The sequence below is a fragment of the Physeter macrocephalus genome, chromosome 5, assembly GCF_002837175.3.
Source record: "Physeter macrocephalus isolate SW-GA chromosome 5, ASM283717v5, whole genome shotgun sequence".
Lineage (NCBI taxonomy): Eukaryota > Metazoa > Chordata > Mammalia > Artiodactyla > Physeteridae > Physeter > Physeter macrocephalus.
Genome location: NC_041218.1, coordinates 45,140,660 through 45,160,920, shown reverse-complemented (window position 1 = coordinate 45,160,920; position 20,261 = coordinate 45,140,660). Strand labels below are relative to the sequence as shown.

The window sequence follows — 20,261 nt, the reverse complement described above, 5'->3', positions numbered from 1 at the left end:
TTCCACATATATGCATTAATATACAATATTTGTTTTTCTCTTTCTGACTTCCTTCACTCTGTATGACAGTCTCTAGGTCCATCCACGTCTCTACAAATGACCCAATTTCATTCCTTTTTATGGCTGAGTAATATTCCATTGTATATATGTACCACATCTTCTTTATCCATTCGTCTGTCGATGGGTGTTTAGGTTGCTTCCATGACGTGGCTATTGTAAATAGTGCTGCAATGAACATTGTGGTGCATGTGTCTTTTTGAATTATGGTTTTCTCTGGGTATATGCCCAGGAGTGGGATTGCTGGGTCATATGGTAATTCTATTTTTAGTTTTTTAAGGAATCCATACTGTTCTTCATAGTCGCTGTATCAATTTACATTCCTACCAACAGCACAAGAGGGTTCCCTTTTCTCCACACCCTCTCCAGCATTTGTTGTTTGTAGATTTTCTGATGATGCCCATTCTAACTGGTGCAAGGTGATACCTCATTGTAGTTTTGTTATTTTTTTTGCGGTACGCGGGCCTCTCACTGTCGTGGCCTCTCCCGTTGCGGAGCACAGGCTCTGGACGCACAGGCTCAGTGGCCATGGCTCAGGGGCCCAGCCGCTCTGCGGCATGTGGGATCCTCCCGGACCGGGGCACAAACCCACGTCCCCTGCATCGGCAGGCGGACTCTCAACCACTGTGCCACCAGGGAAGCCCGTCATTGTAGTTTTGATCTGCATTTCTCTAATAATTAGTGATGTTGAGAAGCTTTTCATGTGCCTCTTGGCCAACTCATTTGAGCTTTTTAAAATGTTAACTCATGCAGATTTACTTTTTTGTTTCCAAAGCTGCACAATATTTTATTATACAAATGCACCAGAATTTAACCATGCACTATTATTTATTTAACCAATGTATACCACCTCCAGAGTAAATGAAAGTGCCCACTTTTCTACATCCTCATCACTCTGCTTTCTCTTCTTCACACAGTAATTTCTGGCAGCCCCAATTTTCACTATTTGTGAGCACAAGACTTGGAAGTCTTGTGACTTGTAAAATTTGTAATTTTGCTTAAGGCAAGAATTTGAATTGTTTACTTCAATGGTTCTCAAACTTTTGCAAGCCTCAGAATCACGGGGTGGGGGGGGGAGCTTGTTAAATGAAGAAAGTAAAAGGATCTAAGGATATGACAGCTTTAGCCAGAAAACAAAATTCTTGAATAAATTAAAAATATTACTATCTGGTTCAAGGGTGGCTCTATCTGTCATGTAAATGAATTCACAACAAAAGGAATAAGCACAAAAAAAATCTGTAAAGCTAAAACTTTTTCAGGAACTATTCTAGCTAATATAAAAATGGCTCACTAGATAAGAGATCACACTTTGGGCTTCCCTGGTGGCGCAGTGGTTGAGAATCTGCCTGCTAATGCAGGGCACATGGGTTCAAGCCCTGGTCTGGGAAGATCCCACATGCCGCGGAGCAACTAGGCCCGTGAGCCACACCTACTGAGCCTGTGCGTCTGGAGCCTGTGCTCCCCAACAAGAGAGGCCGCGTTAATGAGACGCCCGCGCACCGCGATGAAGAGTGGCCCCCGCTTGCCGCAACTAGAGAAAGCCCTAGCACAGAAACAAAGACCCAACACAGCCAAAAATAAATAAATTAAATAAATAAATAAATAAAATAAAATAAGAGTAAGGGTCACTGACTTAAAAAAAAAAAAGATCACACTTTTCACTGAAGTTGAAAATGTGGTTAACTTGCTGCATGAGGATAACACACAGGAAACATGACAAATGTGCTTTGAAAAGACAAAGTCATATGCCTGGTAGAAACATTTCCATACTTCCAAATTTGGAGATTCAAGATGACCTTGGATATTTTCTTTGCCAAAGTTAAGATTTTAATGTATTTTCCTTATTTGACAATATATTTTATTCAAATTGGACTAATCATGATTGCTACCCCTCAAATACCACCACATCCATAGAACATTACCCAATGCATCTCCTGTTCCTTTGAACTCCACAAAGCCTTCTGTGGATCTCTCTCTCAAAACATTTATATTCATTCATTCTAGAAGTACTGTTAGGACTTTAGCTTTTAAGCTAGCTGTGACACATTTGGGAGATTAGCTTCTAAATCTCATTAGCATGTATGAAGGCAGTGGCCATGTGCAGGAGCTATTTAAGATCTAGATATTTCAGGTGTGAATGAATAAATCTTTACTCTTGGGGTGGACAGAAGATCAAAGCTATTCAGAATTTGTATTCTCTACTGCTGTATTACCAAATACTTGGAATAGTTGGAATGCTCTATTTTTCTACCAGCCTACTGACCACTGGTAATATAATATTATATACAGGTGTTTTCATTTGATGAAATATTGAATACTTACTGAATAGTCAATGATATGAAAAAAGAACAGGCACTGTGGTGTGGCATGGTAGACTGGTAATTACCTAATACACACCCTCCTCTTCTTCTTACTAATAGAATCTCAATTTTGTCAGAGGGTGGCAAGTTGCTCAATCAAAAAAACAAAAAATTCCTCAGCTTCACTTACAGTTAGGACGACCATACGACACTGTTCCCTCCAATGACATGCAAGAAGAAAGTTTTGATTAAATAAGTATTCTACTCCCTGCATCCTCCTTTCTGCTGCCTGGAAGATGGAGATGTTGGCCAGGACTACAACAGCCATCTTGTGACCATGAGAAAAGCCAAGGACATTTCAAAGACCTCTTCACATCCTTGTACCCTCTAATTAACACCAGCAACTGCCTATTTTTTGGACTTCTTGTTACACTAAAAACATAAAATCTGTACTGTTTAATAAAGCCACTGATTTGGGGTCTCTGTTTCTCTTAGTCAAGTACAATTAATAAAAAAGGATGACAAAGAACTATGCACCAATCCAGACTCTTCAAGAATATACATTACAGTAAACAATATAAGAGTACATAAATTGCTAAATTATGAGAAATCATCAGGAAATGCCACAGGAGTTCAGGGAATATGCTTCACAGAACAAATCAAGAACTCAAAACAGGTGCTAAAAGGTCATAAATTTCTGTACTAATATAAATTAGATGAAAGTTGAGTTATAGAAATATTTTAAAAGCCTATGCGATAGTGTTGATCCACTAAAGCAGCTGTTTGAATCTTGGTTTTTCCCCCTCCCTTTTCTAAATATATCTAAATATAGACTCAATAGTGGGCTTTCCACTTAGAATAGTACCCAGAAAATATTTGATATTATCTTTAGAAGAAAGGAAGAAGTTTTTGTTAGAAGTTTATCTCCAGGAAGGAAACACACTGAAGTTTCAAAAACAGCACCAACTATTTAAGGAATAACTTCTGATGTTCACAAGGAAGCCATAAATACTTGAGATGCGTTTTAATTAGAAATGACAATTTTAACTGGTTGGGGAACTTCCAGTGACAGTTCCATCTCTCCTATTCCTGCTGTCCAAATAATTTCCACCCTCTTTGTTGCTCTTTAGGGAATAGTGTTGAGTCTATACATTTGTTCTGGTTTTGTGCTTCCATTTTATTTCATTTGTTAGATACTTCTGCTTTGGGAGAATTCCCCACCCCCAAATTTAGAGAGATATAACTGACATACATCACTGTATAAATTTAAGGTATAAAGCATAATGATTTGAGATACATATATTGTGAAATGATTTCTGCAATAAGTTTACTTAGCATCCATCATCTCATAAAGATACAATAAGAAAGGCAGAAAAAAAAAAAGTCTCTGTTTGTGATGAGAACTTTTAGGATTTAATCTCTTAGCAGCCTTCCTATATATCCTACAGAAGTGTTAGCTATAGTCATTACGTTGTACATTATAACCCTAGTACTTATTTATCTTATAACTAAGTTTGTACCTTTAATAAAGGATATGAGAAGAACTGAATAAGATTAAACCATCTCATCTTTTTTTGGAATTAGTTTTCTATTGGAGAAAAATAAGTAATCTGCTGGTAAAAAGTAAAACCAGAATATATTCTGGTAATACAAAAGAAACAAAAAAGAAAACAGTTGATATATAAAAATTGGAAAGAGGTGCCATTTAGTAGGAGAAATTAAGTCAACTGGACAGAAGTAAAGAACAAAGTAAGCAGAGACAATTAGTGCAGGGCTGAAAATAAGACATAATGTAAATTAAAATATGCAGAAATAAGTGGATGCTATAAATCAGTGAGTAGTACAGTCGGCCATCCATATCTGTCAGTTCCACATCAGCGATTCAACCAACAAAGGACTGAAAATATGTGGGGGGGAAAATTCCAGAAAGTTCCAAAAAGCAAAACTTGAATTTGCTGCTTACTGGCAACAATTTACATAGCACTTACATTGTATTTACAACTATTTACATACCATTTACATTGTATTAGGTATTAGAGATAATCTAGAGATGATTTAAAGTATATAGGAGGTTGTGTATAGGTTATAAGTAAATACTACACCATTGAGCATCCTTGGACTTTGGTATCCAAACGGGTCCTGGAACCAATCCCCCATGGATAGCGAGAGGCTACTATTCACTCTTAGAGAGAGGGATGTTCCTTATTCCTTTAAAAAGGCATCTGCCCACCTGTGTTCTCTTTCCCCTACCTTCCTATCTCCTCTGGAACTCAGCTTGATTTTCCCTCTCCCCTTCTCTCTCCTTTTTTTTTTTTTTTTTTGGCCAAGCTGACTGTGGGGCTTGGGAGATCTTAGTTCCCCAACCAGGGATTGAACCCAGACCATGGCAGCCGAGTGCTAACCACTGGACCACCAGGGAACTCCCTTCCTCCTCTCTCACTTCTTTAAGCACTCGTTTTTCACTGCCATTCCGCCTGCCAACATGGTCACGTGCCAACCATTCAGAACCAAAACCAAACCAAACGTACACTGACGGCACAAGTATTTTTGTACTCAACAATCACCTTCTGGTCTTCTTCACTCCATTGTTCTTCTAGTGGCTGTCCAACCCACAAGGCTTTCAGTCAATTTTTTTTTTTTTTTTTGTGGTATGCAGGCCTCCCTCTGCTGTGGCCTCTCCCGTCGCGGAGCACAGGCTCCGGACGCGCAGGCCCAGCGGCCACGGCCCACGGGCCCAGCCGCTCCGCGGCATGTGGGATCCTCCCAGACCGGGGCGCGAACCCGGTTCCCCTGCATCGGCAGGCGGACGCGCAACCACTGCGCCACCAGGGAAGCCTTCAGTCAATTTTTGATCTGTGCAGACTGACACTTCTGCCTCTGCCCCTTCTTTTGGAAACATGTCCTGTTACCCCATCTCTGAGATCTTTGTTTTCTTTACTGAACACCCACTATATGTCAGTATTCTCAAGTTTTCTTTTTTCATCTTGCTTCAAAGTTATGGGTGAGAAATTATAATCATTTCCACTATTACTGCCAAGAGGCTAGACACTTGAGAAAGTAGTTTCTAGTCCCAGTTTATCTTTGCAACTCCAGCACTACGTTTGCAGTTGCTATTGCTAATAATAACAGGTAACGTATATACTATATATTACTATGGGCCAATATATGGCAACAAATGCTTTTCTAAGCACTTTACTTATTTTAACTAATTTATGGACGTTTCTACTTGGCTAAACAGGACAAAGTGAACTTATTGTTCCACATTGTCCCTGCCTCCTCTTTCTTTCCCCCTTTCTATCTTGGCTAATAATGTAGCCAGTATCACCATTTAGTCTGTAATCCCCCCCACCCCTGTGATTAATCTCTTTATTTAATGATCATAAATAATGATAAGCTCACAAACGATAGCAATTATGTCCACTGTGTTATTTCATGTAAACTTCACAACTATCCCATGAAGCAGGTAGTATTATCATCTTCCAATTAATAGATGAAGAAACAGACTCAGAGGAGTTAAATAACTTGCCCAAGATCACACAACTTGATAAATGAGAAAGCCTACATTCAAAGCTAGGTTTGTATGAGTCCAGAGTTTGTAGTGCCACTAAGTCCTGTTGATTTTACCTCTGAAATGTTTATACTCTGATCGCTTGTTTCCTAGTCTAGACCCTAATCATCTTTCACAATGAATACTGCCAACAACCTCCTAAATTATTTCCTTCTTTCCAGGCTCTCCCCTTTCACCCTATCTTGTCTAAGTGATCTGTATAAAATATAGTTTTGAACATGCAACTATCCTGTTTAAAAACCTTTCATGGCCCCCTATGGCCTACAAGATAAAGGGCAAAGCCTTTAGAATGGCTTTACAAGACTCCTTTACAATTTGGCCTCTTTGCCCACATTCCCCATCTCTTCCTTCCAAATACACATCTGTGGCTTCCTGGTGTCTCAGTAGTTAAGAATCCGCCTACCAATGCAGGGGACAAGGGTTCGATCCCTGGTCCAGAAAGATCCCACACGCTGCGGAGCAACTAAGCCCGTGTGCCACAACTACTGAAGCCCACGCACCACAACCAAGAGTAGCCCCTGCTCACCGCAACTAGAGAAAGCCCGCGCACAGCAACGAAGACCCAACGCAGCCAAAAATAAATAAATAAATAAATTAATTAAAAAACAAAAACAAATACACATCTGTATATTATGTTGTAGCCACAAGACTACTTGTCCCTATGCTTGAATTAATATAACGTATTATGTATATATAAAGATTGACTGATTTCTATACTATAAACAATGGGCCTTAATTATTTTCACAAAGATGGCAAACTGTTCTTATAATGGCTTCATTGTGGATTTTGTGAAAGCATTGATTTTTACCTCTACCTGGTTTAGAGGAGAAGTGATAGACTAATCCACAGTCTAAGTACATACAAGAAGGTATGGCAATGTGGGTTTTTTCCCCACATTTGTATTATACATTTTTGGTTTGGAACAAAAGGAAGCCACCAAAATTTTCTATGCAGGACAGCAACATAAACAAAATGAAATTTTTGAGATAAAAATATTTGCTGCTATGAGTACAGAGATGGAGAAAGACTATGTAATAATAATCTCAGACTAATTTAACCCTACCAATAAACAAAACTATTGGCATATGAGATATGTGAGAATTAACATTTTTTTTTTTTACGGAAAAATATTTCTGTATTCAACCTAGGGCCAATAGCAAACAACGGGACAAAAAGTTTCTTTGATCAATTAGAACATATGATTGGGCTAAGTATTCTAACATGAACCTAAAATGATATTATTTAGTACAGCGGTAAACCGTCAACTGACTTGTCAAAAATACTTGACCCCAGAAGTTCACGCGTGTAGTACTTCATCGGGAGTATACACGGGATTCTTCACTCCAGGAAGTATATTAGAATGCAACTCACTGAGAAAACTGTCTTGACGAGTGGGCTCTATTTAAAAAACAAAAACCTAAACACATCCCCAACTTTGGAGAAAATATTGCTTATAATGTACCTCAAGTGGAATTCTTCAAACACTGTCTTACAATAAAATTGAAAATAAATTTCTAAAACGTTATGTAAGAGGCTTGCGGGGAAAAAATGAACACGAAGGTACATCCCGGCAGTTTGAGACAAGAAGGAATAACATTCAAATACAAAATAAACTATTTTGAACTACAGCTGGGTTAACTGGCATTCCTTTAATTAACCACTGAGGAGTTACACCTTGTCATAATCGAACTCACCCTAGCCACGGTGGAAAAAAAAAAACCCTCATCAGAATGGGATTGTTGCAACGGTTTGACGCGCGATGAGGGAAGGCGAAATCTGCCCAGAAACGTCCGTTTATTTCTCGAAAAAACGGGTTTTGCAGCGGGAGGCAGCTTGTTTCCGAATCACCTGTTTTGCTGCCTTTTTGTTTCAAATGGAGACAAAACAAAGCCCATGGGAAGCGGAGCGCCGCCGTCGAGGGTCCAGACCAGGTCACCTGGCCGCGGGGTGGCCGCACGCGGGGCGAACCGCTCCCCTGTGGGCCCCTCTCATTCCAGCAGCGGTCGGCACGGGAAGGCGAGGCCGGCCGGACCACCCTCGACCCCCTAAGCGCTCCGTAGCGACGAGCCCCCATACTCACCATCTCGATGATCTTGGTCTTCCGGCCCGTCTTTCTCTTCAAGGTGAAAATGTACTGGGCCAGCACCGCCCCCGCCACGACGGCGCACACGCTGGCGCTCGCTACCGCGCCCACCCTCGCCACCGCGGATCGGTCCATGGACAGGACCTCCTGCGCCTCGCATTCCAAGAAAAGAGGTCGCTAGGCGGCTGCGGGCCTCGGAAGCGCCAGCCAGTGAAGAAGCCCCAACGCCCCGCCCCGCCTGCATGAGCCCCACCCCCAGGACGGGAAGCCGGAGGGAGGAGGAGGGACTAGCCTGTGTGGGCGGCCAAGGTGGGGATGCGGATCTTCTCAGAACATGGGTCCGAGAGACTGAGGACAGAAAAGGGGACTTGGAATTAATTCTCTCTCTCTCTGCTAATGAGGACCAGGCAGTGGTTCATTCCAGCCCCGCCCAGTAGAAATCTGATTCTAACCATCACTCAGAAAATATCCTCCGCCTTCCACCCGCCTCTGACGCTTAGGACTACAACCCCCAGAAGGCATCTGGGCTCAGCTATCTGACTTGCGCAATAGCTTGGCTGTAAAGTGCTGTGACTGCAGGGTGCAGCGAAGAAAACAAGGGAGTAAAAAGGCGACCTACAGAATGTGAGAAAATATTTGCAAACTGTTTATCTGATAAGGTGTTAGTATCTAGATTATGTTAAAAAATTATAAGTCAATAACAAAAACCAACCCTATTAAAAAATAGGCAAAAGCCTCAAATAGACAATTGGCCAAGAAGCTTACGAAGATACTCGATATCACTAATCATCAGGAAAATGCGAATCAAACCCACAAAGACATATCACCTCACACAAGTTAGGACAAACATTGTCAGAAAAACAAAATTAAAAGTGTTGGTGAGGATGTAGAGAATTGGAACCCTTGTGCACTGTTGGTGGAAATGTAAATTGCTGCCGCCACTGTGGAAAAAGTGTGGAGGTTCCTCAAAAAATTAAAAATAAAATTACCATATGATCCAGCAATCCCATGTCAGGGTATATATCCAAAAGAACTGAAAGTAGGTACTCAAAGAAATTTCAGCCCTCCTATGTTCATTGCAACACTATGTATAATAGCCAAGATGTGGAAACAACCTAAATGTCCATCAAAAGATGAATGGATAAAGAAAATGTGGTATGTACATCAAATGGAGTACTATTCAGCCTTTAAAAAGGGGGAAATTCTGCAGTATTTGACAATGGGTGAATCTTGAAGACATCATGCTAAGGTAAGTTAAATAAGCCAGTCACACACACACACACACACACAAAAGTGCTGCATTAGTCTGCTTATGTGATTAGTCACTCTTAGAAACAGAAAGTAGAATGGTGGTCGTGGGGTCTGGGGAAGAGGAAATGGGGGGGTCGTTCAACTATTGAGTTTCAGTTTTGCAAGATGAAAAACTTCTAGAAATCTGCTGCAAAACTATGTGTCTATATACTACTGTATTGTACCTTTAAAAATTGTTATGTTGGTAAATTTTACGTTATGCATTTTATGCCACACACATAAAAACTTGCTATGACAACAGAGCAAAGGTGGCTTGATGTTAGGCTGGAACAAATAGGTGTTCGTCCTTTTTCTGCTCCATCTCAGTCAGTCATCACCTCTTCCATCATTTTCTCTTTGTGAGTAGCAGGACTTGCTCTCACCTTCCTGGTCCTCTTTCAAGGGATGGATGCAGTTTCCTCTGCTTTTCTCTGGGGATGACAGGAAGGGGATGCAGTGGAACTACTTGTGGGGGGGGGAATCACGCCAACTCTAAGGGGATGCAGTGGAACTACTTGTGGGGGGGGGGAATCACGCCAACTCTGTGATGCTCCTTGCTGAGGTGCTCTCTTTGCCCAGGACATGGAAGAAGCTGGGGCAGGAGAATAAGAGGGAGCAGTAAGGGTTGATTTCTCTGCATCCTCTGCTCCTGCTCTAGTCATTCCAGCCCTGGGACCCTGGCAGGTGTTCTGCTTAAAGGGAAATTTGTGGAGAGTTCTTAGAAAGGTGGGATAGAGCTCACCTGAGCAGGCATCTGGTAAGAAAACAAGTCTGGAATTAACCACTGGGTGCATGAATGCCTTTTGCAGAACTGGGAAACACATGGTGGCTACTATCAGTCCATACGTTTGGTTTCTCTGTTGTTGCTTTTAACTTTTTAAGTATGTAAATCTTTGTTTTTCAGTAAATTATTGTCTACAGTGATACATGATGCCACTTGGGACAGCAGGAACCATGGGAAAAATATGCAGGAATTTGATGTAAATTTATGAATTTTGCTATGCACGACCTTACACTTTGCTCTGATAGGATAATTGGCTTGGCCTTGGTTTGAAGTAGTTAAGTAGTGTTCTTGTGAGGAAAAGCCATTTGTTGGATGTAGGTTTAAGATCTCCTCACACTAACACTCCTGTTAAAAATTAAAACAATGGAAAGCAAAACTAAAAACACACCACTGACACCTGCTCTCTCACTTCTTTGAATATTAAGTTGTGGGATGGTGACAGCATACAAGAAACTAAAGAGCAGGAAGAAAGTAGGCAGAAGCTAGCTTCTGCCATTAGCTGTGCTTAGAGGAGTAATGTCATATCTCTAGGCTTTGCTTTCTTATCCTGAAAAAGGAAAAACCCAAATGATTTTGGACACCTTTTAGCTATTAAAGCTCTTTGATTAGAAAGTAATGGTCTTTTTCATGCCCTGGAACTTGGCATGAACTTTTTCCTAGGAAAAAGAGGGAAGTCCTGCTATAAAGAAACATCCATCTAAGGCAATCAAGCGTCAGCTCAACCAGTGCTTCTCAAATGTTGGGGTGAATGTGAACCACCTGGGGATGTTGTTTGGGGTGAGGCCAAGATTCCACATTTCTAACAATGATGCTCCTCGTCTGGGCACTACACTTTCAGTAGCAAGGAACTAAACTGTGATTGGGGGGCTTTAAGAGACTTTAAGGAGTTAACAAATGGAGGGAGGGGTGGCTAAAGAGAATTGATAGAATAGGAGAAACAAGAAGGAATTAAAGTTTGCCAGTGTTATTTTGTCAACAGAAATAGATCTTCAGTTTTACGTTTGAAGTCCATGGGAAATTACAGTTTGATAGAGACAATGTTGGAAAGTTAGTTTTGCTTAATGGAGACATTTTTCTCTTCATTCTAGCAACTTGACAGAGTGTTTTCACTAACGAAGGTGTTCAAGGCCTTTGTCACATTACAGCTATTTTTACCCGATACAATTACTTCTTGTTTGAAGTTATTTAAATTCAAACAGAAGACATGTCTCTTATCTAAGCATTCTGATTTTGTATATAGCATTCAATAGCCTTGACTGAAGAAGAAAAATTCTCTTGCACCATTGCTTGGGTGTTTTATATGTTCTCTAGGCAGGGCGCATGAGGTTTTCTCTTCTGTCTGCATGAGCGGACAGTAAGACCTCTTCAGATGTTGGGCAGATCTTCCCTTACTATTTTATCTCCTTGAGACTCTTTTTGAACTGGCTCCTGAAGACTGTGTGCAAAGGATCACTTACTTGTTGGTTAGCCTATTGATTTCTGTCCTTGGCTGTGACTCCAAATGGAGCTTGTGCCCCCAAGTCTTCATTCTTTATGGTGGATCAGCAGCATTTGATATAGCTGGTTACTCCCTCTTTCTAGATACACTTTTTTTTTTTTTTTTTTTTTTTTTTTTTTAACATTTTTTTTAGAGTATAATTGTTTTATTGTCTACAGTGATACATGATGCCACTTGGGACAGCAGGAACCATGGGAAAAATATGCAGGAATTTGATGTAAATTTATGAATTTTGCTATGCACGACCTTACACTTTGCTCTGATAGGATAATTGGCTTGGCCTTGGTTTGAAGTAGTTAAGTAGTGTTCTTGTGAGGAAAAGCCATTTGTTGGATGTAGGTTTAAGATCTCCTCACACTAACACTCCTGTTAAAAATTAAAACAATGGAAAGCAAAACTAAAAACACACCACTGACACCTGCTCTCTCACTTCTTTGAATATTAAGTTGTGGGATGGTGACAGCATACAAGAAACTAAAGAGCAGGAAGAAAGTAGGCAGAAGCTAGCTTCTGCCATTAGCTGTGCTTAGAGGAGTAATGTCATATCTCTAGGCTTTGCTTTCTTATCCTGAAAAAGGAAAAACCCAAATGATTTTGGACACCTTTTAGCTATTAAAGCTCTTTGATTAGAAAGTAATGGTCTTTTTCATGCCCTGGAACTTGGCATGAACTTTTTCCTAGGAAAAAGAGGGAAGTCCTGCTATAAAGAAACATCCATCTAAGGCAATCAAGCGTCAGCTCAACCAGTGCTTCTCAAATGTTGGGGTGAATGTGAACCACCTGGGGATGTTGTTTGGGGTGAGGCCAAGATTCCACATTTCTAACAATGATGCTCCTCGTCTGGGCACTACACTTTCAGTAGCAAGGAACTAAACTGTGATTGGGGGGCTTTAAGAGACTTTAAGGAGTTAACAAATGGAGGGAGGGGTGGCTAAAGAGAATTGATAGAATAGGAGAAACAAGAAGGAATTAAAGTTTGCCAGCGTTATTTTGTCAACAGAAATAGATCTTCAGTTTTACGTTTGAAGTCCATGGGAAATTACAGTTTGATAGAGACAATGTTGGAAAGTTAGTTTTGCTTAATGGAGACATTTTTCTCTTCATTCTAGCAACTTGACAGAGTGTTTTCACTAACGAAGGTGTTCAAGGCCTTTGTCACATTACAGCTATTTTTACCCGATACAATTACTTCTTGTTTGAAGTTATTTAAATTCAAACAGAAGACATGTCTCTTATCTAAGCATTCTGATTTTGTATATAGCATTCAATAGCCTTGACTGAAGAAGAAAAATTCTCTTGCACCATTGCTTGGGTGTTTTATATGTTCTCTAGGCAGGGCGCATGAGGTTTTCTCTTCTGTCTGCATGAGCGGACAGTAAGACCTCTTCAGATGTTGGGCAGATCTTCCCTTACTATTTTATCTCCTTGAGACTCTTTTTGAACTGGCTCCTGAAGACTGTGTGCAAAGGATCACTTACTTGTTGGTTAGCCTATTGATTTCTGTCCTTGGCTGTGACTCCAAATGGAGCTTGTGCCCCCAAGTCTTCATTCTTTATGGTGGATCAGCAGCATTTGATATAGCTGGTTACTCCCTCTTTCTAGATACACTTTTTAAAACAATAGGTCACAATGGTATTATTTTTTTTTGTATTATTATTATTATTTTTTGGCTGCACCACTTGCGGGATCTTAGTTCCCTGACCAGGGATTGAACCTGTGCCCTCGGCAGTGAAAGTGCAAAGTCCTAACCACTGGACTGCTAGGGAATTCCCTAGATACACTTTTTTTTTTCCCACTTCCTTCCAGATAATATTCCTGGTTTGCCTTTGATCTCCTTAGATGCCCCTGTTCAGTTTTCTGGTGACTCCTCTTCTCCCTGACCTCTACAGCACCCTAGAGCCCAGTCCTTTTGTCTCTTCATTTCTCTATACCTCAGTCACTAAGAGATCTCCTTCTGTTTTTATGACTTTAAGTATCATGTATATTCTGATTATTCTCTTTCCCAGAGCTGCATCCTGCACAGGTATATCCAACTTTTTATTTGGAACCTCCACTGAGATGTCTAATTGACATCCACACTTAATGTGTACAAAGCTGAACTCATTATACCTTCCTTCCTAACTTCTGCTACTCACTGTATTCTCCATCTCAATAATGGAATTTCATCTGTACAGTTCCTCGAGTCAAAACTTTGGAGTCATCCTTGACCTCTCAAACACACCATCTGGATCCAAAATACATCCAGAACCAGACAACTTCTCACCTCCACTTCGACCATTTTGGTCTATTCTACCATCATCTCTCGACTGGATTATTGCAGTAGCCTTCTAAAAAATTTTCCCTCCAAAATCTATCCATGCTCCTTCACAGCCTGTTCCATACATGGTATCCATAGTGATCCTTTGTACAGTACATCAAATCATATCACCCCTTTGCTCAAAACCCTCCAATGGTTCCCCAGTCCACTCACAGTAAAAGCTAAAGTCCTCACAATGGGCTGTAAGTATATGTATTCCTATACTCTCCTTTATCTTCTTTTAATATTTGCTCAAAAGTTACTTTCTCAGTGATCATTACCCTGGCCACCCTATATGTAATTTCAGTCCTTCCAGCTTGGGCAATTCTGATCCCCATCACTCTTACCATAGCACTTACTGTCTCTAACAGACTGACAGACTAGTATAGAATTTATTCATTATGTTTATTGTGTCTCTCTTCCTGATACAATAACCTTCTTAACGGCAGAGATTTTTGTTTTCTGATGTACTTTTGGCTTTAGAACTGTACCTAGAAACAAGAAATTACATCATATGTAAAAATAAGGATAAATCTGGAAGACAGTATGCTAAGTGAAATATGCCAGCTTCAAAGAAGAACAAATACTGCATGATTTCACTTAAATGAGGTGTCAAAAACGGACAAACTCATAGAAAGAAACAGAATAGAATGTGGTTACTAGGGTCCAGGGGACAGAGACATGGGGAGTTGCTGTGCAACGACTATAAAATTTTAGTTATGCAGGATGAATAAGTTCTACAGATTTGCTGTACCACGTGTCTATAATTAATAATACTGTATTGTATACTTTAAAAAATTTAAGAGGATAGATCTCATGTTAAGTGTCCTTATTACACACACATTAAAAAAAAAAGTGGCTGTACCAAATTACATTCCCATTAACAGTGTACAAGGGCTCCCTTATCTCCACATCCTCAACATTTCTTATTTGTGGTCTTTTTGAAGATAGCCATTCTGACAGTTGTGAGGTGATATCTCATTGTGTTTTTGATTGCATTTCTCCGACAATTAATGATTTGAGCATCTTTTCATGTGCCTATTGGCCATCTGTATGCCTTCTTTGGAAAAATGTCTATTCAGGTCTTCTGCCAATTTTTTAATCGGGTTGTTTGTTGTTTTTCTTTATAAATTTATTTATTTATTTTTGGCTGTGTTGGGTCTTTGTTGCTGTGCGCAGGCTTCTCATTGTGGTGGCTTCTCTTGTTGTGGAGCACAGACTCTAGGAGCGCGGGCTTCAGTAGTTGCAGCACACGGGTTCAGGAGTTGTGGCTCGCAGGCTCTAGAGCACAGGCTCCATAGTTGTGGCGCACAGGCTTAGTTGCTCTGCGGCGTGTGGGATCTTCCCAGACCAGGGATCAAACCCATGTCCCCTGCACTGGCAGGCAGATTGTTAACCACAGCACCACCAGGGAAGTCCTGGGTTTTTTGTTTTATTGATGTTGAGTTGTATGAGCTGTTTATATATTTTGGATATTAACCCCTTATTGGTCATAGCACTTGCACATATTTTCTCCCATTCAGTAGGTTGTCTTTTCATTTTGTCGTCAATGGTTTCCTTTGCTGTGCAAATGCTTTTAAGTTTAATTAGGTCCCATTTGTTTATTGTGGATTTTGTTTCTTTTGCCTTAGGAGACAGATCCAAAGAAACATTGCTGTGATTTATGTCAAAAGTGTTCCACTTACGTTTTCTTCTAGGAGTTTTATGGTTTCCAGTCTTACATTTAGGTCTTTACTGCATTGTGAGCTTATTTTTGGATATGGTGGTAGAAAATGTTCTAATTTCATTTTTTTTACATGTAGCTGCCCAGTTTTCCCAGCATCAGTTATTGAAGAGACTGTCTTTTCTCCATTGTATATCCTTGCCTCCTTTGTCATAGATTGACCATAGATGCGTGGGTTTACTTCTGGGCTTTCTATTCTGTTCCATTGATTTATGTATCTGTTTTTGTGCCAGTACCATACTGTTTTGATTACTGTAGCTCTGTAGTATAGTCTGAAGTCAGGAAGCATGATACCTCTAGCTCTCTTCTTCTTTCTCAAGACTGTTTTGGCTATGGGGGGTCTTTTGCATTTCCATACAAATTTTTAAATTATTTGTTCTATTTCTGTAAAAAAATTCCATTGGTATTTTGATAGGGATTGCATTGAATCTGTATATTGCCTTGGGTAGTATGGTCATTTTAACAATAGTAATTCTTCCAATCCATGAACACGGTATATATTTCTATCTGTTTGTGTTGTCTTCAATTTCTTTCATCAGTGTCTTCTACTTTTCCAAGTACAGGTCTTTTACCTCCTTAGGTAGGTTTATTCCCAGGTATTTTATTCTTTTTGATGCAATTGTAAATGGGATGGTTTCCTTAATTTCTCTTTCAGATAGTTCCTTGTTAGTGTATAGAAAAGCAACAGATTTCTGTATTTTTGTATCCTGCAACTTTACTGAGTTCATTGATGATTTTTGGTGGCAACTTTAGGATTTTCTATGTGTAGTATCATGTCATCTGCAAACAGTGTTTTACTTCTTCCTTTCCAATTTGGATTCCTTTTCTTTCCTTTTTTTTTTTTTTCTTGTCTGACTGCTGTGGCTAGGAATTCCAATACTATGTTGAATAAAAGTGGTGAGAGTGGGCGTCTTTGTCTTGTTCCTGATCTTAGAGGAAATACTTTTAGCTTTTCACCATTGAGTATGATGTTAGCTGTGGGCTTATAATATATGGCCTTTATTATGTTGCAGTATGTTCCTTCTATACACAATTTCTGGAGACTTTTTTTTTATCATAAATGGATGTTGAATTTTGTTAAAAGCTTTTGAGATGATCATGTGTTTTTTTATTCTTCATTTGTTAATGTGGTGTACCACATTGATTGATTTATGGATACTGAAAAAATCCTTGCATCCCTGGGTAAATCCCACTTCATCCTTTTAGATTCATTAAAAGATATATGATCCTTTTAATGTATTGTTGGATTTGGTTTGCTAATATTTTGTTGAGGATTTCAACAATGTTTCGTCTATGTTCATCATGATATTGGCCTGTAATTTTCTTTTTTGTATGACATCTTTGTCTAGTTTTGTTATCAGAGTGATGCTGGCCTCACATAATGAGTTTGGAAGCATTCCTTCCTCTGCAATTATTTTGGAATAGTTTGAGAATGATAGGCATTAAATCTTCTCTAAATATTTGGTAGAATTCACCTATGAAGCCACCTAGTCCTGGACGTTTGTTTTTTTGGGGAGTTTTTTGTTTTTTTTTTTTAATTACTGATTCAATTTCATTACTGGTAATTAATCTGTTCATATTTTCTGTTTCTTCCTGGTTCAGTCTTGGGGGATTGTACATTTCTAGGACTTTTTCCATTTCTTCCAGGTTGTCCATTTTATTGGCATAGAGTTGTTTGTACTAATCTCTTATGATCCTTTGTATTTCTGTGGTTTGGTTGTAACTTCTTTTTCATTTCTGATTTTATTGATTTGGGCCTTCTCTCATTTTTTCATGATGAGTCTGGCTAAAGATTTATCAATTTCATTTATCTTTTCAAAGAACCAGCTCTTAGTTTCATTGATCTTTTCTACTTTTTTTTTGTCTCTATTTCATTTATTTCTGCTTTGATCTTTATGATTTCTTTCCTTCTACTAGCTTTGGGTTTTGTTTGTTCTTCTTCTAGTTCCTTTAGGTATAGGCAAGGATGTGGAGAAAAGGGTACTTCTGTACACAGTTGGTGGAAATGTAAATAGATGTAGCCACTGTGGAAAACAGTATGGAGGTTCCTTAAGAAAATAAAACTAGAACTACCATATGATCCAGCAGTTCCACTACTGGGTATATATCTGAAGAAAACAAAAACACTAATTCAAAAAGATACAGGCACCCCAACATTCATAGCAGCATTATTTACAATAGCCAAGATACGTAAGCAATCCAGGTGTCCATCAACATTGACATTTGCAACAACATGTTCGGATTTGGAGGGTACTAATGCTTAGTGAAATAAGTCAGACACAGAAAGACAAATACTGTATGATATCACTTATATGAGGAATCTAAAAAAATAAAAAAAGCTAGTAACTATAACAACAACAGAAGGTGGTAGAGTGTGTGTAGCTACAGCATTTAATATATTTTCAAATGTGTATGTATCAATTGCTTTGTATTTTAAGCCCTCATGACCAAGATCCTGAATTTTAAAAGTTTCTACACGTACATACACAAAGAATTGTACCTGGCACATAGCAGGTGTTCAATAAATATTTGTTGACTGAAGAAAGCATATTGGTACATTTTAGCGTATGCCAGGAATTGGGTCTGGATGGATGGATGAAATGTAGGGATTGTATTCCCCTTCATCTTTCTTTTGAATACAAATTACCATTGTAGTCTTTTATGGGTTAGAGAATTAGTTTCTTGTATCTGAAAGAAACCAATAGTAACTCAACAGTACACTAAAAAATAACCTGATGAAATATGGATGCAGATTTAAGTAGGATCAAAAGGCATGTGGGCTTAAATTTTCATCTCATTTACTTTTTTTTTAACTTCAGTTCATTTCTGCCTTGCCTTATTTACTTTTACTAATGGCTCTCAATTTATTATTATTTTTGTTATCTACCCTTGCTACTGTCATGGAATACATTTGAACTGGCAGCTTGGTTGCCACAAGATTCTGAAACCTTGTTTGGAAACTTGTTCCACTTTGAAGCTATACTAAAAAAGCCTAGGTGATTTGAAGAAGGTCCAGGAAAAATATGAGAATATCTACATTGATTCTGGGTCTTCAGAGCATTCAGAGTGACTAGGTGGTATTTCAGGCTGGGAAGCTGGGGAACATTCTGATCTGGGCTGCAAGAGAATGATGTATCTTTGGTTGTCCAATAGTATGGCATATTATAGTATTCCTGTGCCTCTGGAGTACATAAATGAGAATATATGTCATTTATTAAATACTGTAACTTCCCTCTCAAATTAAACAAAAGCAATAAGAGTACAATAAAAGGGTTTATTGGGGCTTCCCTGGTGGCGCAGTGGTTGTGCATCCGCCTGCCGATGCAGGGGAACCAGGTTCGCGCCCCGGTCTGGGAGGATCCCGCATGCCGCGGAGCGGCTGGGCCCGTGAGCCATGGCCGCTGAGCCTGCGCGACCGGAGCCTGCGCGACCGGAGCCTGTGCTCCGCAACGGGAGAGGCCGCAGCAGAGGGAGGCCCGAATACCACAAAAAAAAAATAATAATAATAAATAAAAAAGGGTTTATTGCATTTAAGTCTGGCTGCCAGATTTGAAGTGTAATCCTAGATTGATTTGTAAGGTTATATAATGCAATTAGCAATAATGAGTGATGCAAATTTTTTTTCTATAAGCTCTTCCACATATATTAAATTCATTATAAGTTTATCTGCTATGTATTTTTTTCTTCAGTTCCAGCAGTAACTTTTGTTTTTAATCTAATTTCTTTCTTCTTAGCAAGATACCTTGGTTGGAGGCATCTTTCTTTTTCCTTCCTTCCTTCCCTCCCTCTCTCCTTCCTGTATTCTTTTCTTTCCAGTGTTTTTTTCTTTTTTTAATTTTCATTTTGAAATAATTTTAGATTCCCATAGAAGTTGCAAAAATAGTACAGAGAATTCCCATGTACCTTTCACACAGCCCCCAAAGGTACCATCTTATAACTCTATCTTATAACCATAGCACAATTACAAAACAAAGAAGTTGACATTGGTACAATATAGAAAGTCCATTATACATCTTTCTTGAATTTCATCAGTTTTCACAAGAACTATTTTTGTGGTAGGTATACAGTTCTAAGAAATTTTGTCAGGTGTTATCAGTTTAAGGATACAGAACAGGATCCTTTACCCCAAAGAAGTTCCCATGTTATGACCTTTTTTTTTTTCGGCCGAGCAGCTGTGGCTTGTGGGATCTTAGTTACCCAACCAGGGATCAAACCCCGCCTGGCAGTGAAAAGGTCGAGTCCTAACCACTGGACTGCCAGGGAATTCCCTTGTATGACCACTTTATAGTCACAGTCTCACCCCAAACTTAACCACTGGAGACCACTGATCTATGCATAATATCCTTGAGATTCATCTAAGTTGTTTTGTGCATCAATACTTCATTTTTTTTATTGAATTGTCTTCAATGATATGGATATAACAGTGTTTAACCATTTTACACATTACACATTGAAGAATATTTGTGTTTTTCCTTGAATGTTGCTTTTTGAAAACCACGAAAAGGAAACAGCATCAATGACTAACATTTCTTGGGTACTTAATAAACAGTGTCAATTTCAAGACTTTCACTGAACTCAATCTCCAGCTCCCTGCCGCCTCCCCCACCCCGCAGAGGTTGATGGGTGGGACTGAAAGTTCCCACTCTTTAATCACAAGTTTG

General features: G+C 39.4%; 1 protein-coding gene across 4 annotated transcripts in view; it reads right to left on the bottom strand.

Annotated features, from left to right (window-relative positions):
• The window catches only part of NT5C3A (5'-nucleotidase, cytosolic IIIA), a 41,890-nt gene extending 33,620 nt beyond the window's left edge, over window positions 1-8,270 (bottom strand). Inside the window, exon 1 of one of the 4 annotated variants that reach the window (XM_007113087.3) lies at window positions 8,007-8,270. In XM_007113087.3, coding sequence (XP_007113149.1) covers window positions 8,007-8,144 — 138 coding nt within the window. In that variant the 5' untranslated portion in view covers window positions 8,145-8,270. The remainder of the gene's footprint in view (window positions 1-8,006) is intronic. The other 3 variants (XM_055084930.1, XM_007113089.3, XM_007113088.3) reach the window with 3 other exon arrangements.
• Window positions 8,271-20,261: the final 11,991 nt, after the last annotated feature.